Raw genomic sequence first — 26,665 nt, 5'->3', positions numbered from 1 at the left:
TCCCTCCTGTCTGCTGGGAGGAGCTACTGGTGAATAAAGCATCCGACCCTTCCTTATACCTATCTAATGTATCAGCCTGTACCCCTGATTCACTTCCCAGCTCTCCCTGAAACCCCCCTTTCCCTCCTCTAATCTCATTGGCTCCCTCCTGTCTGCTGGGAGGAGCTACTGGTGAATAAAGCATCCGACCCTTCCTTGTACCTATCTAATGTATCAGCCTGTACCCCTGATTCACTTCCCAGCTCTCCCTGTAACACCCCTTTCCCTCCTCTAATCTCATTGGCTCCCTCCTGTCTGCTGGGAGGAGCTACTGGTGAATAAAGCATCCGACCCTTCCTTGTACCTATCTAATGTATCAGCCTGTACCCCTGATTCATTTCCCAGCTCTCCCTGTAACACCCCTTTCCCTCCTCTAATCTCATTGGCTCCCTCCTGTCTGCTGGGAGGAGCTACTGGTGAATAAAGCATCCGACCCTTCCTTGTACCTTTCCCTCCTCTAATCTCCCCCCTATAGACTGAATATGGGTTTAGCAGGCTGCAGTAGAAGAGTGCAGGGAGTAGTGGGTCACAGTAATACACAGTGATAACCAGAGAGATCAGTTATAACAATGAATAACACTCATAGTACATATAGTCATGTATAAACACAGCAATACCCATAGTGCACAGCGCACAAGCCCCCAGTCGGTTGCTAGACAACCAGAACATGGCGCCCTGAACAAGATTATCACGTGAGGACGAGCATCCATCCCTCAGGTTGTGCCTGCGCTCACCTTCAGTCTCCACCTCCTGCCGCTCCCCTAGCCAATCACGCTCTGCAAAAGACGCCAGGGGAGGCTGCTGTCATCTGCTATTGGCTGGCGGCCGGTTTCAGGGCGCGGCTGCAGGGAGGGGCGGGTGCAGCTAGAGGTGCGTCCCTCACTCTCAGGTTGCTGGAGGCGCGGCGGGTCGGACCCCTGAGGTGAGAGAAACTGGTGGGGACGGGGGTCGCAGCTGGAGGTTTCCTTCTCTATACCGGCCTGAGAGGCGGAGCCGCAGCTGTTATTGTGCCTGTTATATTATATATATATTATATACACCTGTCCTCTGAGTCTGTGCGACATTTACTGTGTGTCACTGTGTTACCTGCTCTCTCTGTGTCTCCTCTATGTGAGACTGTGTGACATTATGTGTCACACTGAGTGTGAGTGTGTCAGTGAGTGTGTCAGTGAGTGTGTCAGTGAGTGTGTCAGTGAGTGTGTCAGTGAGTGTGTCAATGAGTGAGTGTGTCAGTGAGTGTGTCAGTGAGTGTGTCAGTGAGTGAGTGTGTCAGTGAGTGTGTCAGTGAGTGTGACAGTGAGTGTGACATTGAGTGTGTCAATGAGTGAGTGTGCCGGTGAGTGTGCCAGTGAGTGTGTCAGTGAGTGTGACAGTGAGTGTGACATTGAGTGTGTCAGTGAGTGTGTGTGTTGGTGAGTGTGCCGGTGAGTGTGACATTGAGTGTGTCAGTGAGTGTGTGTGTCGGTGAGTGTGCCGGTGAGTGTGATGGTGAGTGTGTCGGTGAGTGTGTCGGTGAGTGTGACGGTGAGTGTGACGGTGAGTGTGATGGCGAGTGTGTCGGCGAGTGTGACGGCGAGTGTGTCGGCGAGTGTGACGGCGAGTGTGCCGCTGAGTGTGTCAGTGAGTGTGCCAGTGAGTGTCAGTGAGTGTGACAGTGAGTGTGTCAGTGAGTGTGACAGTGAGTGTGACAGTGAGTGTGTCAGTGAGTGTGTGTGTCAGTGAGTGTGACAGTGAGTGTGACGGTGAGTGTGTCGGTGAGTGTGTCAGTGAGTGTGCCAGTGAGTGTCAGTGAGTGTGACAGTGAGTGTGTCAGTGAGTGTGACAGTGAGTGTGTCAGTGAGTGTGTGTGTCAGTGAGTGTGACGGTGAGTGTGTCGGTGAGTGTGACGGTGAGTGTGTCAGTTTGTAAGTGTGTGATCCCTTAATTTGATACAATTATATTAATTATATACAATATAGAACTTCTCTTCCAGTCTGATCACTACATTTACACTTAAGCTGGCCATAGACGCAAAGATCTGATTGTAGGAATCGAGGATTCGTACGATTTCCGGACCGTGTGTGGAGAGTCCCGACATTTTTCGTCCGGCGGAGATCGGTCGTTTGGTCGATGGGACAGGTTAGAAACTTTCTGTCGGCTGCCGATAATATCTCTGCGTGTATTGGGGATCGTACGATTTTCAGTGGGAGACTGTCACCAGCTTTGGTTGGACATAATTATCATACGATTACTGTCAGGGGCAGAACATTGCTGATCTGATCTTTAACTAATCTGACTGGTAAGACTTTGATCTGAATGGTTAGTGGCGGGTCAGGAGATGGGAAAGTCCGATCATACCATGATTCCTACGATCAGATCTTTGTATCTATGGCCAGCTTTACATGAGTGTTACACCTGTCACTGCACATTGTACTGATATATGTTCTGCACTCTCTCCTTATATTCCACTTATACCTTCTTTCTGCTCATTCCTTACCTGTCTGTGTAATGTCTGTATCCTACATATTGATTCCCTTAGACAGTACAGTATGAGGGTATAGCTTATTGTGTGCCCAGAACATTCCTTCTCTGTATATTTGTATTTATACATATGGGAGGAGGAGGTGCCATATTGATTCCCTTAGACAGTACAGTATGAGGGTATAGCTTATTGTGTGCCCAGAACATTCCTTCTCTGTATATTTGTATTTATACATATGGGAGGAGGAGGTGCCATATTGATTCCCTTAGACAGTACAGTATGAGGGTATAGCTTATTGTGTGCCCAGAGCATTCCTTCTCTGTATATTTGTATTTATACCTATGGGAGGAGGGAGGTGCCATATTGATTCCCTTAGACAGTACAGTATGAGGGTATAGCTTATTGTGTGCCCAGAACATTCCTTCTCTGTATATTTGTATTTATACATATGGGAGGAGGGAGGTGCCATATTGATTCCCTTAGACAGTACAGTATAAGGTATAGCTTATTGTGTGCCCAGAACATTCCTTCTCTGTATATTTGTATTTATACATATGGGAGGAGGGAGGTGCCATATTGATTCCCTTAGACAGTACAGTATGAGGGTATAGCTTATTGTGTGCCCAGAACACTCCTTCTCTGTATATTTGTATTTATACATATGGGAGGAGGGAGGTGCCATATTGATTCCCTTAGACAGTACAGTATGAGGGTATAGCTTATTGTGTGCCCAGAACATTCCTTCTCTGTATATTTGTATTTATACATATGAGAGGAGGAGGTGCCATATTGATTCCCTTAGACAGTACAGTATGAGGGTATAGCTTATTGTGTGCCCAGAACATTCCTTCTCTGTATATTTGTATTTATACATATGGGAGGAGGGAGGTGCCATATTGATTCCCTTAGACAGTACAGTATGAGGGTATAGCTTATTGTGTGCCCAGAACATTCCTTCTCTGTATATTTGTATTTATACATATGGGAGGAGGAGGTGCCATATTGATTCCCTTAGACAGTACAGTATGAGGGTATAGCTTATTGTGTGCCCAGAACATTCCTTCTCTGTATATTTGTATTTATACATATGGGAGGAGGAGGTGCCATATTGATTCCCTTAGACAGTACAGTATGAGGGTATAGCTTATTGTGTGCCCAGAACATTCCTTCTCTGTATATTTGTATTTATACATATGGGGAGGAGGTGCCATATTAATTCCCTTAGACAGTACAGTATGAGGGTATAGCTTATTGTGTGCCCAGAACATTCCTTCTCTGTATATTTGTATTTATACATATGGGAGGAGGGAGGTGCCATATTGATTCCCTTAGACAGTACAGTATGAGGGTATAGCTTATTGTGTGCCCAGAACATTCCTTCTCTGTATATTTGTATTTATACATATGGGAGGAGGAGGTGCCATATTGATTCCCTTAGACAGTACAGTATGAGGGTATAGCTTATTGTGTGCCCAGAACATTCCTTCTCTGTATATTTGTATTTATACATATGGGAGGAGGTGCCATATTGATTCCCTTAGACAGTACAGTATGAGGGTATAGCTTATTGTGTGCCCAGAACATTCCTTCTCTGTATATTTGTATTTATACATATGGGAGGAGGAACCATATTGATTAGAATCTTGGGTTATGGGGGGGGTAGGAGTGGGGTAGAAGGGTCACCCCACATGGGTTCCCCCATCACTAGACCTATTCCCTGTCTGATCTCCTCTCGTTACACTCACACAGTGGGAATTCATTTGTGCCATGTGTTTCCCATATGAGGAGGGGGACGGGTCTGTATATAAGAGGGGGACGGTTCTGTATATAAGAGGGGGACGGGTCTGTATATAAGAGGGGGACGGGTCTGTATATAAGAGGGGGACGGGCCTGTATATAAGAGGGGGACGGGTCTGTATATAAGAGGGGGACGGGTCTGTATATAAGAGGGGGATGGGGTCTGTATATAAAAGGGGGACGGGTCTGTATATAAGAGGGGGACGGGTCTGTATATAAGAGAGGGACGGGCCTGTATATAAGAGGGGGACGGGTCTGTATATAAGAGGGGACGGGTCTGTATATAAGAGGGGGACGGGCCTGTATATAAGAGGGGGACGGGTCTGTATATAAGAGGGGGACGGGTCTGTATATAAGAGGGGGATGGGTCTGTATATAAGAGGGGACGGGTCTGTATATAAGAGGGGGACGGGTCTGTATATAAGAGGGGGACGGGTCTGTATATAAGAGGGGGACGGGTCTGTATATAAGAGGGGGACGGGTCTGTATATAAGAGGGGGGACGGGTCTGTATATAAGAGGGGGACGGGTCTGTATATAAGAGGGGGACGGGCCTGTATATAAGAGGGGTACAGCCGAGAGAAGAGAGAGACAAAGGGCCGGTATTGGCTGCTGATAAGATTGTGCACCAATCAGAAGTAACCCTTTCATGTCACACGTGCGCCACTGCCTCATTTACCCTTTATTCACTGTCACCAGGCTCTGCATGAACTGCCCTGAAACCTGCCTGTAAAAGTATTGTGTGTAAGCACTGTGTATCCACATAATGTATCTCTATATGTTGCAGAACTGCAGCTCTCAGCACCCCTCTCACAGCTGAAGGGAGATGTACCTTTTCCTGGGACAGTGCAGCTGTATGTGCGGCTGTGTATAGCAGTAGTGAGACACTGGCATTAGCAGGGCTGCCATTAGAAATCACAGGGGATTATACTTCTTATTTGCGAGGGACTGGCTTCTGTCTGTCCCCTTCTATTGTGTAGGTCTGGCTCTTGAAACAGAAATGTCTGTTAATCAGCTGCTTGTGCTACATTGTATCTGACTTCTGAACCAGCAGTGCTGAGACTGTCAATGATTCAGACTTATAGAGGCAGGAGTGGTGCATGCTGGGATATTGTTTGGCCTGGGGAGTAGTAGAGATAGTAGCAGCCTAATCTGTGTTTGTTTCCCAACATAGTGATCTCAGAGGCATCCAATAGCATTGTGCCAAGGAATGTGCCCAGGAATGTGCCCAGGAATGTGCCGCTTACTGAGGACCCTGCTACAAAGATCAGCGCGGGGAGTTGCACCTGCAGTGTAAGGAGCAGGGAGTTGTTAGTAGGCAGGTGTCCGCTGGATATTGGGTTTGGGAATGGGGCAGTGGGTCAGATTGTTTTTCCTTCTATTCATCTGATTGTACCCGAAATCCTCTTGGCTCCTCTGTGCCCAACACCCCTCAAATATTTGCTGAATGGCTGAGACCTGAGAGTAATGCACAGAATGTGAGAGGGTGCTAGTGCTATAAGAGCACAGGGAGCTGCTCATGGTGCTCTGTTGTGTGGCTAATATATATATATACATATATAGATGAGAGTAATGCACAGAATGTGAGAGGGTGCTAGTGCTATAAGAGCACAGGGAGCTGCTCATGGTGCTCTGTTGTGTGGCTAATATATATATATACATATATAGATGAGAGTAATGCACAGAATGTGAGAGGGTGCTAGTGCTATAAGAGCACAGGAAGCTGCTCATGGTGCTCTGTTGTGTGGCTAATATATATAAATATATACATATATAGATGAGAGTAATGCACAGAATGTGAGAGGGTGCTAGTGCTATAAGAGCACAGGGAGCTGCTCATGGTGCTCTGTTGTGTGGCTAATATATATAAATATATACATATATAGATGAGAGTAATACACAGAATGTGAGAGGGTGCAAGTGCTATAAGAGCACAGGGAGCTGCTCATGGTGCTCTGTTGTGTGACTAATATATATATATATATACACATATTGTGTAGATGAGTCTGTGTGGCTCCCATTGTGTCCCTGACACCGTTTCTGTCTCTCTTCTGTCCCCACATCAGGCTAAACACCCCACTATTGCAAAGCAGCCCCACCAGCGGTCAGTAGCAGGAAAGGATTGCAAGCTTTTCTGACAAGAAGCCCACCAAATAGTGCAGCTGTATAGTGAAAGCAGAGATCTGATTGGTTGCTGCTCTTACAGATACGGAATTGTGCATTGCAGGGTACATTTCAGCAGCAGAGCAGGGACACTGTTTCTAAGAGCTTACAGTCTAATCAGTGCATTAATATAGAGAAGAAATGATGTAAGCAGCGGATGTGCTGCTCTGATGTAACAGATTTATTGCCCAGTGTAGAACTGTGCCCGGCCCAGAGATAATTGTGCGCACCGGGGGTTAATCCCAGCTGCCAGTCTGACACTTTATAATGATGGGAAGTTGCCTCCTCACATGCCCAGCAGCAGCAGCAGCAGCAGGTTGAATGTAGGGCTGCCAGGGATGGGTGAAGTGAATACATTTCTGCTCAGTCTCTGGAGATAATTCAGGAGCTTGTGCAATGTCTGTGTCACTGGGATGTGAGTCCATGAGTCTCCGCTGCAGGACAACGTGGGGTTAATAGAGATGTCATTTCAGATCCCTCACACCCCACTCCATGCCGGGAATGCCTGGGGCACCTTAATACTTCTTTGGGAACAAAAGGACCCCCCCCATCAGAGAGTAAATCCCAGTGTCTGTGGCTGATAAGCCCCCAAATACACTGAGACATTCAGGGACTGTGAGATAATAAGTGTCAGCTCTGGCTTGTGGGGCCACAATCCCTTCATAATGGCTCATTACTTGCACTTTGTCATGTGTCTGATAGTGGGAGCAGCACTCATTCTTCCACTGCTAATGACATAGAGAAAGTACAGAGACGAGCAACTAAACTCATAAAGGGAATGGAAGGGATCAGTTATGGGGAAAGGTAAATTGGGATTGGTTACACTGGAGAAGAGACAGTTAAGGGGATATGATCACTATATATATATATATAAGGGGGTATGATCACTATATATAAAGATATAAGGGGGATATGATCACTATATATAAATATATAAGGGGATATGATCACTATATAGAAATATATGAGGGGATATGATCACTATATATAAATATATAAGGGGGATATGATCACTATATATAAATATATAAGGGGGATATGATCACTATATATAAATATATAAGGGGATATGATCACTATATATAAATATATAAGGGGATATGATCACTATATATAAATATATAAGGGGATATGATCACTATATATAAATATATAAGGGGATATGATCACTATATATAAATATATAAGGGGGATATGATCACTATATATAAATATATAAGGGGATATGATCACTATATATAAAGATATAAGGGGATATGATCACTATATATACATATATAAGGGGGATATGATCACTATATATAAATATATAAGGGGATATGATCACTATATATAAATATATAAGGGGATATGATCACTATATATAAATATATAAGGGGGATATGATCACTATATATAAATATATAAGGGGGATACGATCACTATATATAAATATATAAGGGGGATACGATCACTATATATAAATATATAAGGGGGGATACGATCACTATATATAAATATATAAGGGGATATGATCACTATATATAAATATATAAGGGGTATATGATCACTATATATAAATATATAAGGGGTATATGATCACTATATATAAATATATAAGGGGGGATATGATCACTATATATAAATATATAAGGGGGATATGCTCACTATATATAAATATATAAGGGGGATATGATCACTATATATAAATATATAAGGGGGGATACGATCACTATATATAAATATATAAGGGGATATGATCACTATATATAAATATATAAGGGGGATATGATCACTATATATAAATATATACGGGGATATGATCACTATATATAAATATATAAGGGGATATGATCACTATATATAAATATATAAGGGGATATGATCACTATATATAAATATATAAGGGGGATATGATCACTATATATAAATATATAAGGGGGATATGATCACTATATATAAATATATAAGGGGATATGATCACTATATATAAATATATAAGGGGAAGTGATCACTATATATAAATATATAAGGGAAGAATACAGTGCTGTATACAGCAGTAGATACAGTAGAGGTGCAAGGGGTTTGTGGGGGATTCTCTCCGTGAAGCAGTTGTATTGTGGGATCCATTCTATGACTTTTAATAAGGGAGAATTAATGTAGTAAAAGTACCATGTGGATCCAGAGACTGGTGTGAGTGCCGTAACTAAGTGTTGCTAAGTAAGTAGGAATGAAGTGAGCAGAACAATTGCAGGTTTAGGGGATATGCCCCTCTCGGGGTGGCTGGGGTAGGCTGGATTAAGTAGCCGAGCGTCGGGGGTAATTCGCTGAGCTTGAGGTTGCAGACGGCCGCCAGGACTGGGAGGGAGGGGGCGGAGCAGAGAGATGACAGACGGGCAGACACCAGTCTCATGTGACAGTAAGAAGCCGTCAGACAAGTAGCAGGTTGTGCCTCTGATGTGGTGATGACACTGAGAGTGACAGTTGGGGGTTGCAGAGTTACTTCTGTACTGAGTGAGGATGATGGGAGTAACTGAGTATAATTCAGAGTACTGGTACCACTGAGTAATGAGCTTTATGACTTGGTGTTAGTTGTTCTTGGCATCAGTTGGGCACTTTGTCTGCATTAATTTATTATCATTTGGGGTGGTGCCCGGGGTACAACCGTGACTTTAATATCTGCCCTATACCCCCCGCACTTACTCTAGGAGGGGCCCCTAAAGCCTTTGGGCAGGAGAAGTTCTTGCTCTGGGGGTGCTGAGTATGGAGAGAGCAATGAGTGTGGATTTTACAGCAGTGACAGAAGCTGTGGATGAGCTCAGGCTGGACTTTGCTATGGGGTACGGCCCAGTGTTCTTCCTGGTTTGTTCACTCGTCTGGCACCCACTCGCTCACACTCATTCCTGGCACTCACGCAATTCTCCTGGGGGGTAAGTGAGCTCTGGGGTGAGGAGGAGGAGGTAACCAAAATTCATACGGGTAAATAGCACAGACACTTTCTCAGTGCTCTGGCGTATGAGTTGTCCTCTAAGGGAAGGATGGGGTTAAACAATTGCACGCTCAAGGCAACGTTGTGCAAATATTGGCAGGTAAACAAGAGTTGCATGCTGGGTAATACAAACTCACAGGTACACTCTGTGTGTGTGTGTATTGTGTTAGGCTCATTACTGGCCGCTTTCACTTTAACACAAACTTGCACTTCACATTGCACTTTAAAGGGCAACTCTACCCAAAAAAAGTAATTGTAAGCAAATTTCCAAACATGCTCGTTGGTTTTAAAGTGATTTGTAAATGTAATTGCAATTGTAAATGCTTTCCCTGGCTACTCATCCCATCACAATGTTGTGTCAGTAGTGGGCAAGACTCCAGTTCCCACAGTGTCACACATGTGGAACTGCGAGTACAGACCCGAGAAGGAGAGCAGCAGAAAAAATAATGTCATTTCTGGGTTTACACAGGAGGGAACTGGAATTTCAATTGCTGCTAAACAAATATACCTGTCATTGTATTCCTCCTACAAGCAAAGGAAGGCGGTGGCATTCATGTTAGCTGGGCCACCTGAAAAACTTTGTAAAATGGAAGGAGCCAAACGCATGCAAAAATGCAGCCAGGCAAGCTAAAATTGAGAATAAATAGAGAACATGCAATATAAAGAAGGAGAGTGTAGGAGCCTTGCTACGAGGGAAACAACTTAATGGCAACAGGGAGAAGCAGAGGTTTTGAACTGCTTCTTTTAATACCAATCAGAAACCAGTATAAATTTTAAATATTATTATTTATGAAAGTTTTCACAAAAACAAACTTTCATAAAATATGACATTACTTGAGTATTTGCTTTACCAGTGGTTACACAATACTTTAAAAGAAAAGGTTGACCAATTTGAAGTTAGACACAGTCTGACACAGGTCAAATAGTATTAATCACATGTCCCTAAAGAAGCTCAGCTGTGTCATTGCCAAACCACTTCACCTCATTTTCCACGATTCTCTGCCATCTGGCATGGTGCCAAAAGATTGGCCTATTGCTAATGTGTTGCCACTATTCAGAAATGGGATCCCACGCTCAGCCTGAGAACTAGAAGCCTGTTAGTCTGACGTCAGAAAAGTTTCTTTTGGTAGGTAATAATGGATACGGGAGGCACAGAGATTTTGCTAAAGCATTTGATACAGATGGCAGTGGATGTGATCTACTTAGAATCTGCTAAAGCCACACAGAACCTTATTGATTAAATAATGGAATATTGGCCTGGGACATATTATTTCTACCTGGATAGAGAACTGGCTGAAGATTGATTACACAGAGTGGTGGTAAATGGAACATTTTCCAATTGGGTCAGTGTTGTTAGTGGAGTACCGCAGTCTCTGTCCTTGGACTTTTGCCATTTAACTTGTCTATTAAAGGGGATGTAAAGGCAAAACATAAAATCCAATTTTTACTTTCTTTAATGAAAAAGAAACCTATATCTAAATATACTTTAATTAAAAAATGTCTACCATTTTTATAAGAAACCTGACCGTATGCAGTGAAATTCTCCCTTCATTTACTGCTGTGGATAGGAATTGTCAGACGGTCCGTAACTGCTCTGCAGGGAAACAATCATACTTATGAACAGCAGGGGGAGCCCCTGCCTTACTTCCCAGCCATGCAGAACTCAAGCAGCTTTGTTTGTTTCCCTGTAGAGCAGTCGGCGACTGTGTAGAGATTTGTATTGGATTTTATTTTTGCCTTTACATCCCCTTTACTGTTTCCAACTCCAGCTGCAGGGACAGAGATCATGGAGCCACATTTAAACAGATAAACTGGGATTCTATTTGGAGGATTATTTTGCTGCAGCCACTGGTTCTGCAGAGTTGGAGAAAGTTTGTATTAAACAATACAAAAACTATAAAATCCACATTAGATTACATGACAACACAGGACCCAGTGCAGTCTGTATATTCTGATTATTATCAGTCTTGTTGTATCGGCTTCTGGCAGATATTATTTGACTTGTGCTGTTTTGATCATTTATGACGATCCCTAAGCAGCCCAGATCACACTGAGCATGTGCACAGTCTTGGTCTTGCAAAGATGTATAACAAAGTTACAAGATGGTGACCCCCTGTGGCCAACTTTGAAAGCATAAATCATTTGTTTGATTAGGCTTGTGGTGCAGTAAGTTCATGTTTATGTTTAGTATACAAAATACAGCATTTTAAGCCTTCCCCTTTAATGACCTGTGAGCACTGTGATACTACATACAAACACTAAAGGCTGCATACCTGTAGATGAATTTAGTACTTTTTGCAAGGAGTGTCCCTTTAAGGAATGCACGGCAAATAAAAGTGCCTTTGGCTGTTGCTTTGCAGTGTTCTCTGAACCTTCCGACACACCTTTGTGCTGCCAACGTCCCTCCCAGTGGGACCACAAAATACCAAGAATTGTAAGTTTACACAATGGCAATAGAAAGGGCTGGTTCCGACTCTCACCTTCCGATGTGATTAGGCACAGAGCTCAGTGCTGGGGGTGCATGAGTCGCATCCAGTAACAGTTATGGGGGGGCAGGGAAAGTGAATCTGCAGGTGATCATGTCCGATGGGACTCTTCCCATGGGATTCTGTGTAATTGTCCCAGGGACAGAGAGTGCGGGGAGTTAAAGGCACGTGAGTTTGGCTAAATAAAGGGACGTGTCAGTGTTTAGGTGCATTCCTTGTGCGTCAGATATTCCCAGTGACTGCCGGAAAGAACATATTGACCCCGTGTATCTGATCAGCCGGGGCAGCGCCCAGTTTGTACCATTCAGCATTGGGTAAATACTCGGCACCCCATGGGAGACTTTGCTCCATTTCTCTCATTTAGTTTGGACTTGGTTGTGTTTGCTTAGAGTGTAGCTCATGGGATCGTATGACTTGGAGCAGCTGCCTCCTAATTAGAGGAGCACTTTCACTGTTCCGAATTCTGTTTTGTATCATCATTTGCTGAACCGTGTGCTCGGAATACGTTTTTTGTTCTGTACCTTGTGCAGTTTGGTTTCCTCCTTCTTTGCTTAGTTTGCTGTCGATACTCTCTATACTTTGCTGTGGAGGCATGAGCCTCTTGTTGGACCTTGTTGGGTACATTTAGATTCAAAGCAGCTAAATCACAGGTGGTACCATCTAACACTGCAACAGTCATGCCCCAGCTCACTGTCTCTATTCTGGAATATTTTATGGTCTGGGATCCTTGAGCCGCACAAGGAAATGTCAAAGTTCAGGTTCTGTAGGAGCGTATAGAGACTTCCCTGTTCCCTCAGTACATTGCTCCTCCGTTGTGTGTGTTTGTCTCCTTTGGTTTATCTAGAACCGTCCGTGTTATTTGTCAAGATAAATTTAGTGACTAAATGTCAGTGAAGTCTGTGGGCCAATAGATTAATGATGAGGGGCTAGCCCAAATATGAAGGTTTGGAGCAGTGGATAGTGGGGTCCAGCCTGAAGACCAGATAAGGGAAAACTAAGAGAGAATGCCTATTTGCACTAGGTACTACTCGAAGCCTAGCCTGTTATATATTATAATAGAGTGTGTTTTGATTATGTGTCTGTCATCTCTAATGCCTCCCCTTTAAATGTAGGTTGGAGAACTTGGATCGTTGGTGAATGGAAAGGGATATATATGGCGACATGGCTGACCAGCATATCCCTGTAGGTCAAGGTGTCCAGATCCGTTTTATTGGCGACCTGAAAGAAAATGGAAAGCCCAGGGGCAAGCGATCCAAACAGGATTCCTATGGGGTGGCCGTTCGGGTTCAAGGGATAGACGGGCAGCCCTTTGTGGTGTTAAATAGTGGGGACAAAGCCAAGTCTTCTTATGGAGTACAGATCAAATCACAGGAATCTTATTTAAATGCTTCCAATACAAGCCCACCCAACTACCAGAACTACTCATCAAAGCCCAGGGGGACCAGCAGATCCATAAGCTCAGAATCAGAACTGGCAGAGAACCCATATGGAAGTAGAGGCTACAGACCAAGCAGCTCCCATTATAGCAGCACTTCTGATGAAGAGCAGATAGCCAAACCAAGTGGCAACTTTAGAGGAAGCGATGGCTTGTCCTCTCTACCTCGACCCTTACAGGCATCCCGCAGGGAGGAACTTAGACGCTCCCAGTCGCACAGTTCTTTGCTTGAACCTGAGGTTGAGGAGTCCTACGACTATGAACGCCATTATAGTGAGCGCTCGTCCACCCTTGACACCACTTACTCCCAGTCCTCCAGAGACTCGGCATGGAGTCGCAGCAGCCAGAAGAAGAAAGACAATGGTGAGTACCCATCACTTGGCTATAGGTCTGCAACCTCTCAGCAATCTACCTCCATCAGCAACAAGACAAATAAAAAAGGACTTTCCACCTCCTCGCCCTCAAACCAGTCCAACGAGGACATTGACACCGAACCCCTGTCCTCTGTGGATTCTCTGATCAACAAGTTTGATATTAAGGGGCAGGTGCGAGGCAGGACAGCAAGACGGAGCCAAGCTCTTAAGGAGGAGCGGAAACGATCTCAAAGCTTGGATGGGCGCAAGAATTACCAGGACACTGTTGACTCCAGAGAAATAAGCCTCCAGCAACAAAATAAGGTGCAGACAAGGAAGGAACCTGTCAACACTGGTAACAGACAGTCCCTGGAACGTGGGGATATCAACAAGACCAGACTGACCAAAGAGTGGTTGGAACAGGGTGGAGAAGAGCCGGTGATTCTCAAACAGCAAAGAACTGTCCACAGTGAATTCCAGGTATGTGTGTATTGGCTTACCCAGTATTGATATCTTTATATATTGTTCTATATTGTGCTTTTTATATTCATATTTTCATATCTCCATCAGCTGAAAAGTACCCCAGATCTTCTGAGGGATCAGCAGCCCGATGCCAGTGACCACACTCAAGAGATGATCTTCAGCATTCTTAAAGAAGGGTGAGTGTTCTTTTTCTTCTCTTACTGCCAGTGGGCCTGTGGGTTTCTGTTTATGCCTTGCCCTGCTTGAAATGCCAGGACCTGGTTTGTTTTTCAGTCCAGGTACCCTCCCAGTCTTGGGACATGTTCATTCAGGTGTGTCTGCTTCCTATAAAGAAAGGACTTTCATTCAGTTTCTTCTGTTTTTCTTCTATAGCTCCACAGAGAATGAGAATACCCTGAGGAAAAAGACAAGTATCCTACTGGAGAATTTTCCTTCTTTACAAGTGGGTGTTGAAGCTTTCATCAATGTCATTGGATTGAGATGAAAATTGTCATAAATTTATTAATGTAGAGAAATCTGTTCTAGCTGCAGGCCCAGCCGGGAGTGGACACCGTGTCCCTTGGATTTCAGAAGAAAGAACTGGAGCGGAAAGTGTCAAAACTGCAGAGACAACTGGACGATGAGATGAAGGTGAGACGGCTCTCTGTTGGCAATTAATAGGACCTTGCCTATATTGCTTCAGCATTGGGTCTTGCTGCTCTGCTGAGCTAAGAGCAATGATTCTTGGCCTAAGGTTCTACTGTTATATGGTTGAATGGTGGAAATTTGTAGAAGCCACTGGTAGAAGGTCACTAGCTTAAGAGGAAATTCTGTAAGGTCCTGAATGACCCACTGGCCTATTGAAGAGCACACACAGAAGCTACAAATGCCACCTTTGTTCTTTACAGCAAAGGATGAAGTTGGAAACCTCTCAGGGGCGCCCCAAGGCCGGCATGCAGAGGCTGGAGATCGAGCTAGAGGAGAGCAAGGAGGAGTGCAGTCGGCTGAAGGAACTCTATGAAAAGAAGAAGAATGAGCTGAACGTTGTGTCTCAGGAGTAAGTAGAGGTAGTACCACCAGGGTGCAAGCATGGCTCTCTGGCTAATATCTATACCACACTCACTCATTAATTCCTTCTCTCTTGCAGACTCATGGAAGTGAGAATGGGCAAGGAGCAGGTGGAGACCAAGCTCAGGGCCATAGAGGATAAACTTATGGATTCCAAGGAAGAGTTGTCCCACCTACGGGCAAAGGGTGGCAGCTCCCCTGACAAACTGGCTTTATTAAAGGTAATTCTTCCACTTCTGCTTACCAGTCCCCCTCCCAAGCTTCTCCAATTGGAGCAAACTTGACAGCTTGGCTTCTGCACTTTGTGCCTGTTTTATTGCCCTGGGGTAAAACAGAGCCCGGCCTTACCTGCGAGAGGTGGTGGGAGAACTGATTGTTGCAAAAAATAACTTTCACCATGGCAATGTTTAGTTGAACTAGTTAGCAGCCATGGAAGGAATTCCAGGTTACACACAATAGCAGCAGAGCCATTAATGATTAACTTTGTGCCGAAAAGTCCTCAGGGGCAGCCTGGATAAGCTTGAACGCATTGTTTCTCCCACTGAGGTTGTTGTTTGGGAGAACAATTCTCTTAATCAGTGGAGCATTTAGAGAGAGCAAACATGGCAGCTGTAGCTGATCTAACACACCCTCAACCAAAGGTCCCACTATCAGTCCAAACACTAAGGAGGTGTGCGAATATATATTTAGTTGGAATTATAGATTAAAGTGTATACAGGGGTGCAGGGCTTATATCCTCGTACTCTCCCCTCCCACCTGGCTCGCTCCTAACCTGCAGGAGCTGGAGGAGGTCCAAGACGAGCTGGATGAGGTCCTACAGATCCGCCAGAAGCAGGAAGAGCTGCTGCACCAAAAGGACCGGGAGCTGACTGCCCTGAAGGGGGCGCTGAAAGATGAGGTGGCCACTCACGACAAAGACTTGGACCGGGTGAGAGAGCAGTACCAGAATGATATGCAGCAGCTGCGAAAGAACATGGACAATGTCTCTCAGGTACAAGGCCAGACCTCCCACCTTTAGCTTTAGTTGATTTGGGGTGTGCTGGGATCATTCTGCTTAATGTGCATCTTTGTTAGAGCTCTGTGCGTGTATTGTGTGTGTTAGAGAGCTTGCATTTCACCAAACCTCCCTGTACTGGGGATTGCTTGGACTTGTGTGTGGCTTAGCTGCTGCTGGAGGGCAATATCTATATATATATATATATATATTTATTGTATAGTGTTGTTCCCTGCCCTGTGAGTTTGTTGTGTGAGAGAATTTTAACCCCTTCACCTGCCCAGGACCAACTCAGCCTGGAGTCGGAACGGCAGAAAATCAACCAGGTGGTGCGGAACCTGCAGCGAGAGCTGGAAGAGAGCAGCGACGAGATCAACCAATGGAAAGAGATGTTCCAGAAGAACAAGGAGGAGCTGCGCAGCACAAAGCAGGAGTGAGTATCTCCCACTCTTTATTTTTGACAGCTCCATTTAAAGGAACAGAAACACCAAAAAAAAAAGCAATGAAAATATAATGTACTGTTGCCCTGCACTGGTAAAACTGGTGTGTTTGCTTGAGAAACACTACTACAAATAAGTACTACTATAGTTTATATAAACAAGCTGCTGTGTAGCCATGGGGGCAGCCATTCAAGCACAGGATACACAGTAGATAACAGATTAGTACTACTATAGTTTATATAAACAAGCTGCTGTGTAGCCATGGGGGCAGCCATTCAAGCACAGGATACACAGTAGATAACAGATAAGTACTACTATAGTTTATATAAACAAGCTGCTGTGTAGCCATGGGGGCAGCCATTCAAGCACAGGATACACAGTAGATAACAGATAAGTACTACTATAGTTTATATAAACAAGCTGCTGTGTAGCCATGGGGGCAGCCATTCAAGCACAGGATACACAGTAGATAACAGATAAGTACTACTATAGTTTATATAAACAAGCTGCTGTGTAGCCATGGGGGCAGCATACTGCTCACGTTTGGCATTGCATTGTACAGCCAAGTTTATTACTCACTAGTATAATGGATTTGTCTAGTGCAGTCCTATAAAGGGTATAAGCGGCTAAATACCGAGCCCTGACCCCACTAAGAACCTTACTCCAAGTAGAGAATGTCCCATTAACAACCACCCTCTGTACCTGATCCTGTAGCCAGTTTCCTATCCATGTGCAAACAGCATTATTCTATAAATAGTATATATATTGTATATAAATAGTATATAAGTAGTATATAAATAGAATATAAATAGTATATACATAGAATATAAATAGTATATAAATAGAATGTAAATAGTATATAAATTGTATTTAAATAGTATATAAGTAGTATATAAATAGTATATAAGTTGTATTTAAATAGTATATATATTGAATTTAAATAGTATATAAATTGGATTTAAATAATATATAAATAGTATATAAATAGTAATTATAAGCTGAGCCATGAAGCAAAGCAAAGTGTTGGTTTGGTGATTGATATAAAATATAAATTGTATATAAGTTGTATTTAAATAGTATATATACAGTATATTGTATATAAATAGTAATTGTAAGCTGAGCCATGAAGCAAAGCAGAAGTGTTGGTTTGTTGGGTAGGAAAGGGAGCAGAGAGAGATGAGCAGGTCCCACAATACTTACTAGAAACCCTAATGTTCCGGGTTAGTATACTTGTCACCTGTGCTGCCCCCTCCAGGGAGAGAAGAGTAGTTGTTGGGTAGTTGAGCTCTCACTCATGCTGCTGTCTCTGTGCCGAGGTCTCCATTGTCCCCCCTTATTATTCTGTGCCCCCCAGTGCATTCATGTTCATCAGCTGGAAGTACATTGCAGAGATAGCAGCTCCCATCTGTCCCACCCTCAGGAATTCCATGTGTATTTGTCCTTGTGCTGTGCCCTTACCCACACTCACTGCCCTCAATGTTGCTAATGAATGTATGAACCCCCAGCACTGCACTCTGAGGCACCCCCCTACCCCCAGGGCATGTCATTGGTGTACAGAGACCTTGCTGAGAGTTGTGACTGTCACTAGTCGTACCCTACGGTTCATCCAGATCAGAGAACCCCAGCACCCAGGGATTGTCCTGGTTCATCTCATACAGTAGTGACCCAGCAAATAAGAACATTTTCTAAAGTAAAATAGAGCTTAGTAATGATCTGTTATGGCTGTGAGTGTGAGGGGGGTATTTAGTTTGTGAGGGGCAGAAGGAGGTTCTGGGATTGCTGCTAAGTGTCCTTGCTTGTAAGCCTCTTGCAGATGAAGCTGGAGAAAGAGGAGTCTGAGGATGAGCTGAAAGAGACCCAAGATCGCTTCTCCTTATTGCAGTCAGAGCTGGAGCAGGTCAAGAAGGGATCTGTCGATCCGGGGGAAGTGGCCGGTGTTAAAAAAGTGAGTCTTCAACACAAGGGTAGGAATATATGAGCCACCTTGTATTATCTCCTGTGTTTAGAGGCCCAACAAGTCCAGTTCCTATTGTTCTAGAACAAGCACACAGTATTTTTTATTATAATCATCCTTCTATTGTATAGGGCTGATATTTCCCATGGTTCCTTCCAGCGAAATCCCCCCCCACACACACACACACTGGGGTTAATCTGATCAGGAGCCTGTGTGTTTTGGGCATGTGGGAGGAAACAGGAGGAATTCCATGCAGTCTACTTGCTCTGGTTGGAATTGAACTCAGGACCCCAGCACTGAGCCACCATGCTTTCTCATTGCTCTGCAATCCATGTAACTGCTCCAAAACACATGCAGCCCATAGAGTAGCATTGTTTTATCTACAACCCATCAGGTCATAACTGCTCTAGAACGTCATGACCGTTTTTGAAATGGATGGAAAAGACAGCCTGATTCCATGCTTCTGGTTTAGAACACAAACAACATGGTGCCATCTGTAGAATGGAAATTGATCTAGAACATGTGCATAGAAGTTGCAGTCTATATGTTTAGTCAGAGGAGGGAACCCATTGCTCTGGCCCATATCTGTCTCTTGTGCTCTGCAGGAGCTGCAGCGGGTTCAGGATCAGCTGAGACAACTCTCCATGGACAAGCAGAAGGTGGAAGAGAACCTGCACCAGCGCCAGAGGGAACTGTCTGCTCTGAAAGGGGCACTTAAGGAAGAAGTGTCAGTGCGGGACCGCGAGACAGACAGACTGAGGGAGCACTTGCAGTCAGAGGTGACGCAGGTCAAGAAAGAGAATGAAGGTCTTGCCAAGGTGAGGAAGAGACAGCCCTTGTATGGGGAGCACATATGGGGAGATGTCCCTGGGAAGTGACATGTTTATATCAGTCAAATAGAACGCTCTGGGCTCACTGAATAGCCCACTAGGCGAGGAAGGCTAACTGGGCTTGTGGGTTCCTAAAACATGTGCCAGTGACTTCTCATTTCCTAGAATATTCAGGCATCTCTGAGGGCTTCCATAGATCTAAAACATGTTGGTTCTGCCCCCCCCCTAGGAATCTCAGCGCATTCAGGATCAGATGAAACAGGTGTTGCTGGAAAAGCAGAGACACGAGGACACTGTCCACCAGAGAGAGAGGGAGCTCTCAGCGCTGAAGGGGGCCCTGAAAGATGAGGTGTCTGGCCGAGACCGTGAGACGGAGAGACTGAGGGAGCGGTTGGAGCAGGATACTCTAAAGATTAAGAGAAGCTACGAAGAGCTGGTCAAGGTGAGGAATGTCTCCAGTGAGTATGTCTGGGAACTGAGTAAAGAGAACATGGTAATAAGTAACATTATGGGCAGAGCTAAAGCTACATGATAAGTCAGGGGCTTTACTTGTTCTTCTGATTCCTCATCAGATCAACAAGAGGCTGGAGAATGAGAAGGCAGACTTGGAGCTCGTGAGGCAAGTGATCGAGAACAACCTGCAGGAGTCCCGGGAAGAGAATGACGATCTCAGGAGGAAGATCTTGGGGTTGGAGGCACAGCTGAAGGAAACCAACACATTCTGTGATGATCTCCAGCGGGCAGAGTCTCGGCTGAAAGACAAGATCAATAAACTGGAGGTATGTGTGTAGCCCCTGCCTCACCCGGTCTCCAACTCTACTACAATATTCTCACTGCTGAGATCCTGTACTAAACCTCTTCCATTTAACATCTCCATTCACTGCCTATGAGATAAGGATAAGGGCTGACCCTACTTTGCATCTATTTAATGGCAGTACCAGCACTGGGAGTATAGATTCCCACTCCAGTCATAGCTGTGAGCCAAAATCTCATTCCTCATTGGAATAGATTCTGTTTGGAGCCTGTGTGTGGCCCAATGCTGCAGAAAACAATGATGCTAGACAATCAGTCCAGTATGGCTGCCTTTTGGGGTGTTCCTGTGTGGTTGCCCAAAGTGCCATATGGAAGAGGGGGGAGTTGATGGGGACCATTGCACAGGGCACAGTTTACTCTTAAGGCCATCCTAGGTTGAGCTGTTTTGCTGCTTGTGTTTTGGGGGTGAAATGTTGTTCTTTCTACATGATGAAGTATGGCTCTTCTTATTGTTTAGTCTGAACGCAAGAGAATGGAGGACAGTCTGGGTGACGCTGCGGATCAGGAGCAGGAATTGGCTTTTGTGAAACGTGACCTGGAGAATCGATTGGAGGAGGCTCAGCGCAGCCTGAAACGTCTCTCCCTGGAGTATGAGGAGCTGCAGGAATGCTACCAGGAGGAGATGAAGCAGAAGGACCATCTTAAGAAAACCAAGAATGAGTTGGAGGAGCAGAAGCGACTTCTGGACAAGTCCATGGATAAACTAACCAGAGAGGTGAGGGAAAGGGGTAGATGGACCAGAGAGGGGGGGGTAGTTTAACCAGATTGGTGAGGAGATGGGGGATAGATGGACTAGGGAGGTGAGGAGACTGGGAATAAACTAACCAATGAGGTGAGGAGACTGGAGACAAACTAACCACTGAGGTGAGGAGACTGGGAATAAACTAACCAATGAGGAGACTGGGAATAAAGTAACCAATGAGGTGAGGAGACTGGGAATAAACTAACCAATGAGGTGAGGAGACTGGGAATAAAGTAACCAATGAGGTGAGGAGACTGGGAATGAAGTAACCAATGAGGTGAGGAGACTGGAGACAAACTAACCAGGCATGACATGACAATTTGGGGTTGTAACCTGTCCCCAATTGGTTCCCACAGCTGGATAACATGTCCAACGAGTCACGGGGATCCCTGCAGGTGCTGCAGACCCAGCTGGAAGAATACAGGGAGAAATCTCGGAGAGACATTGGAGAGGCCCAGAAACAGGTTAAGGAGAAAACAGCCGAGGCTGATAGACACCAGTTCAACTCCAGCCGGATGCAGGAAGAGGTGAGTGAGAACTTTCTCTGTATCTGAGGTAAGTGCAGTGCTCCCAGCCACTTCTGCTTCATTATTGGCTACAGGCTTGCGGTGGGGTACAGTACATTGGGGAGTAGCTGGAAAGATCAGTAGCAGGGGTGCAGGCTCCTTGTGGCTCACACAGGGAGTTATTTTAAAGGGATACTGTCATGGGAAATTTTTGTGCTGCTCCAGCAGAATTCTGAACTGAAATACGTTTCTCAAAAGAGCAAACAGATTTTTTTATATTTAATTTTGAAATCTGACATGGGGCTAGACATTTTGTCAGTTTCCCAGCTGCCCCCAGTCACATGAATTGCGCTCTGATAAACTTGAGTCACTCTTTACTGCTGTACTGCAAGTTGGACTGATATCACCCCCTCCCCCAGCAGCCTAACGAGAACAATGGGAAGGTAACCAGATAGCAGCTCCCTAACACAAGATAACAGCTGCCTGGTAGATCTAAAAACAACACTCAATAGTAAAATCCAGGTCCCACTGAGACACATTCAGTTCCATTGAGTAGGAGAAACCACAGGCTGCCAGAAAGCAGTTCCATCCTAAAGTGCTGGCTCTTTCTGAAATCACATGACCAGGCAAAATGAGCTGAGATGCACCTACACACCAATATTACAACTAAATACACTTGCTGCTTCAGGAATGACATTTTATATTGTACAGTGAATTATTTGCAGTGTAAACAGTGTCATTTAGAAATAAAAACGACATCATAAAAATCATGACCTTTAAGGGCTGGGACACACTGGACTAATTGCCGCGACTTTCCACGACCAATCTTCCCCGAATGCCTCCCCTCGCTCTGCGCCTGGCTAAAATGAAAAATCGCCTGCGCTAATCACACGCGGCGATTCGTTTTCCGAAGTCGCCCGAAGTTTCCTTGTGAGGCAACTTCGGAAAACGAATCGCCGTGTGTGATTAGCGCCGGCGACTTTTCATTTTATCCAGGCGCAGAGTGAGGGAAGGCATTTGGGGAGAAAAGTTGCTGTGATTAGTCGCCAGGCGACTAAATCTCCCCAAATCGCCCAGTGTGTCCCTACCCTAAGGCAACTCATGGCTGTGAGTGGAACATTGTGCTGGATGTAAAGATCTCGGGTATGTGCTGCTCCGTGCCAATGACTCTCTCTTACGTCAGGCTCAGTTCATTTATTCTTTGTGGAGGCCACTCCAGGGAGAGTTTGGGATGGGTGACTGAGGCCAGCAGGGGGCGCTTTAGTACAGTGGAATGTGTCTCACATACAGGTACAGAAGCTGAAATTGGCTCTACAAGAGCTCCAGGTGGAGAAGGAGACGGTGGAGCTGGACAAACAGATGATGAGCCAGAGGCTACAGAGCCTGGAGCAGGACACAGAGTCCAAGAAACGAGTCCAGGACGACCGCTCACGACAAGTGAAAGTTCTAGAGGTTGGTCCTGGGTTTTTTTTAAATGAATTCCTTTTTTCGTCTGCCATGGGGAGCATTCGCTAATGGGCATTTTTGCATCATTCCTATAGGCTGGAAATGACAGAGCCACTACCTGATTGGTTGCTCTGTGAGTTTCCACATTTAGTTGTTTGTATAGCAGAAAACATGGTTATTTTTGTTATCTCCAACGTGTATCTCACATACAGAGAAAGGCAGCACCCACCCTACACCCTCTCTCTCTCTAGGACAAGCTGAAGCGCATGGAGGCTGAGCTGGACGAGGAGAAGAACACGGTGGAGCTTCTGAGTGAAAGAGTTAATAGGAGCCGAGACCAGGTAACATCCCAGGAGGCTTCCACCAAATGTCACCCAGCTCAGCACCATTGGATTGTAAGCTCTGAGACCTAGATTTATGGGACTGGTGTGTTAATAATCCTTAATGTAATGATCCCTGTTAAACTCCCAGGTCCTTGGTTTGGAATGTGAATGGGACGGATCCCGAGTGCTGGTTGAGGTGCTGCAGGCGTTTGTCTGTGACACAATCACACTGGGTGTTGCACATGATCTCATAGCACCCTGGTGTTTAATAAAAAATAGGTGCTATACATACTCGTTTAATCTGGGTCACTTTGTGCTGTCCCGCCTTGTTAGATATACATTGTGTCATCCACCCAAATTCCACTGCCTGTCTCCTCCCTCTCACACCTAATGACCCTTGTAAATCCCTCCGAGCACCCCTCTCTGTATAACCACCAGCATTAGCACCCTAATTGCCCCTCTCTGTATAACCACCAGCATTAGCACCCATCCCTTCTACACCCTAATTGCCCCTCTCTGTATAACCACCAGCATTAGCACCCATCCCTTCTACACCCTAATTGCCCCTCTCTGTATAACCACCAGCATTAGCACCCATCCCTTCTACACCCTAATTGCCCCTCTCTGTATAACCACCAGCATTAGCACCCATCCCTTCTACACCCTAATTGCCCCTCTCTCTCCCCCCAGATGGAGCAGCAGAGAGCTGAACTGAACCAGGAGAGAGTCCGGGGACAGGATCTGGAGTGTGACAAGATTTCTCTGGAGAGACAGGTAGGGATCCGGCAGGGAGTTGTGAGCCAGTGTAACTGCCCCATGAGGTCTCTATGCTGCCCCCCATGGGTGCTGCTCATTACCTCTCTGGATCTTGCCTCTTATGCAGCTGTACCCCCAAACAGACCCCCATTTGTTGCATTTATTTACCCCTTCTGTTCCCTAGAACAAAGAGCTGAGAAACCGCTTGGCCGGCATGGAGGGGCAGCAGAGACCCAGCGTCAATGTGTCCCACCTGGAAGCAAAACTACAGGAGACCCAGGAGCGGCTGCAGTCGGAGGAGAGGTATCAGTAGCTTCGTTTCTGGGGGGGGGGTATTATACAGCAGCATTTGCCCTGGGAAAAGAATTCCCATAGGGATATTGGTGCTGTTGCTCATAGCAACCAATCCACATCTAGATCAGGTAACTACATGTTAAAACACTAAGAGAAAATATCTGATTGGCGGCTGTGAGAAACTGATGCAACCAATCAGATTTAAGCAGTGTGAGACAAGTTAGAAAATAACAGGAAAGACCAAAGTGGTTGCTATGGGCAACTGCACCATTACAATTTAAACTGACCCTGTGTCTGTAGCCCTGTACAGTATAGGGATTGTTTGCTGCTCCTTTCTTTATAGAGCAGTGCTGAGTACCCCACTGTTATGCTTGTTTAGGGAAAAGGCCACTCTACAGTCTACAACCCGCAAACTGGAGAGGAAACTGAAGGAGCTAAATATCCAGTTAGAGGATGAGAGGCTCCAAGTTAATGACCAGAAAGACCAGGTAAGTCACACCATGGTAATACATGTGCTTGAGTATATGGCCTTCTGGGAATATAAACTGTGTGTTAGTGCTTGCACCCTGCGGCCTTCTGGGAAATCTTCCCTATAAGCTGTGTGTTAGTGCTTGCACCCTGCGGCCTTCTGGGAATATAAGCTGTGTGTTAGTGCCTGCGGCCTTCTGGGAATATAAGCTGTGTGTTAGTGCTTGCATGTTGTGGGTCTCCTGGGAAATCTTCCCTGTGCTTGTGACTCCCCTTCCTTCTGCCACAGTTGAACCTGAGAGTTAAAGCCCTGAAGCGGCAGGTGGATGAGGCAGAGGAAGACATTGAGCGGCTGGAGGGTCTCCGGAAGAAAGCCGTGCGTGAGATGGAGGAGCAGCAGGAGATCAATGAGCAGCTACAGACCCGGCTTAAAGCTATGGAGAAAGAGTCCAAGTAAGTGTGAGACACTGTGAATTATGGGGGGTCCCCTGTTACCCCGTGTGTCACCTGCACATCCCCAGCTCAATGGGCTTTGCCAAATCCTCCAAATCCAACATTAGGTTTATGGGCCTCATTCTACTCCATGTCTCTCCCCCCCCAGGCGCAAACCCATCCGACCAGCCCACGATGACGACCTGAGCTCAGACGGAGAGTTTGGGGGCTCCTATGACCCCAGCTCCATCACCTCACTGCTCACAGAGAGTAACCTGCAGACCAGCTCATGTTGAGGCACTGCCCACCCTCGCAAAGACTCTTAACGCAAAGACTCTAACGCAAAGACTCTAACGCAAAGACTCTAACGGAAAGGACTGTAACGGAAAAGACTCTAACGCCCTTTGGCCGGCAAAAGAACCCCCCAAATGCATCCAACCCCTTCCAGACTGAGGGTACAGATGTAAATACGGTGTAGCTCTTCATACGCTACATACTGGGGGTGCTACGCAGAGCTTCTTGGGGCCCCCTGCTGGTACTGACCTGTTACTTTCACTCCCTGCCTGGGCTCAGTACAAACAGGAGTCTGATGTTGGCAGTTGCTGGTGGGCAGTTTGGGGGGCTCACAAGGAGATGCACAAATACCAGTCCCAGGACAGTGGAATTCTGTTCCCCCCCTGTCTGTGGGGAGCCCCTCTTTGCCTTAAGGAGGATCATTAGGTGCTGTACCCCAACTGTTTCTGTCTCACTGCCAATAGCCCAGCAGTAGGCCTGTGTCACACAGCTTGCACTCTGACGTTCACTGGAAGCCATGTTGCCTGCAAACATAATCGGGGGGTTGCCGGAGTTGGGGGGCCAGTGACAGTGGCTGTGTCTCATGATGTCATATGTCCAAAACCAGTGAATGTGAGAGGCTGGATTTCCTGGGGTGCATTTATTCTATATATTCATTATATTCATGGCTTTATATTCAGTACCAGGTGCCAGTGTTGGAAGGGGAATGGTTAATCTATAGGAGCAGACCCATGTCAGTTGGTTCTGGTTGCACCCATTATTGGGGAGGGGGGGTTCCTGTGGAATGTCGCACCCACTCTCAGGAATGTAACTGAACCTTTTATAAGCGCAATCTTTTATTCTCAGTCACGTAACGACCCGACCCGGGGAACCAGCACATTTATATGAAGATCATGCACTTCTATTTGTATATTGTTTTCTACTGATTTCTATTGGATCTCTGTATAATGCATCGACTATATGTTAATAAACCTACTCTGATTGGCTGATTGCTCACACACTCTCCCTCCTTCCTTACAATGGAGTTACCTGCTGCCACTTGCCTTATCATTTACAGTAGGGGGTAGGCCTGGACTGGGAGTCCAAATAGGCCCTGTCATTCCAAGTATACAGAGGCCCAAACAGCCCTCTACCAGCCCACT

The 26,665-nt window shown here is 45.5% G+C and overlaps 1 protein-coding gene across 10 annotated transcripts; it reads left to right on the top strand.

The window, feature by feature from the left end:
• The first annotated feature begins 834 nt into the window (after nt 1-834).
• cgn.S (cingulin S homeolog) lies at nt 835-26,509 on the top strand. 10 transcript variants are annotated; one of them, XM_018233622.2, is made up of 22 exons: nt 835-961; nt 13,026-14,181; nt 14,272-14,360; nt 14,557-14,626; nt 14,716-14,814; nt 15,072-15,220; nt 15,311-15,452; nt 16,010-16,222; nt 16,510-16,658; nt 18,469-18,610; nt 19,225-19,437; nt 19,679-19,891; nt 20,022-20,228; nt 20,720-20,977; nt 21,361-21,531; nt 22,801-22,962; nt 23,208-23,297; nt 23,970-24,053; nt 24,220-24,338; nt 24,709-24,817; nt 25,087-25,250; nt 25,399-26,509. In XM_018233622.2, exons 2-22 carry the CDS (start codon nt 13,051-13,053, stop codon nt 25,523-25,525), a joined length of 4,101 nt encoding a protein of 1,366 aa, XP_018089111.1. In that variant the 5' UTR covers nt 835-961; nt 13,026-13,050; the 3' UTR covers nt 25,526-26,509. The 10 variants fall into 10 exon arrangements, with proteins under 10 accessions (XP_018089111.1, XP_041430545.1, XP_018089109.1 ...); XM_018233620.2 differs by having other exon boundaries at nt 836-961; nt 14,710-14,814; XM_018233621.2 differs by lacking the exon at nt 835-961 and adding an exon at nt 2,092-2,157 and having other exon boundaries at nt 14,710-14,814.
• Nucleotides 26,510-26,665: the final 156 nt, after the last annotated feature.

This window comes from Xenopus laevis, chromosome 8S (genome assembly GCF_017654675.1).
Source record: "Xenopus laevis strain J_2021 chromosome 8S, Xenopus_laevis_v10.1, whole genome shotgun sequence".
NCBI classification, from domain to species: Eukaryota; Metazoa; Chordata; class Amphibia; order Anura; family Pipidae; genus Xenopus; species Xenopus laevis.
Note: the sequence above shows the minus strand (reverse complement) of the source record. Positions and strands in the feature narration are given on the sequence as shown.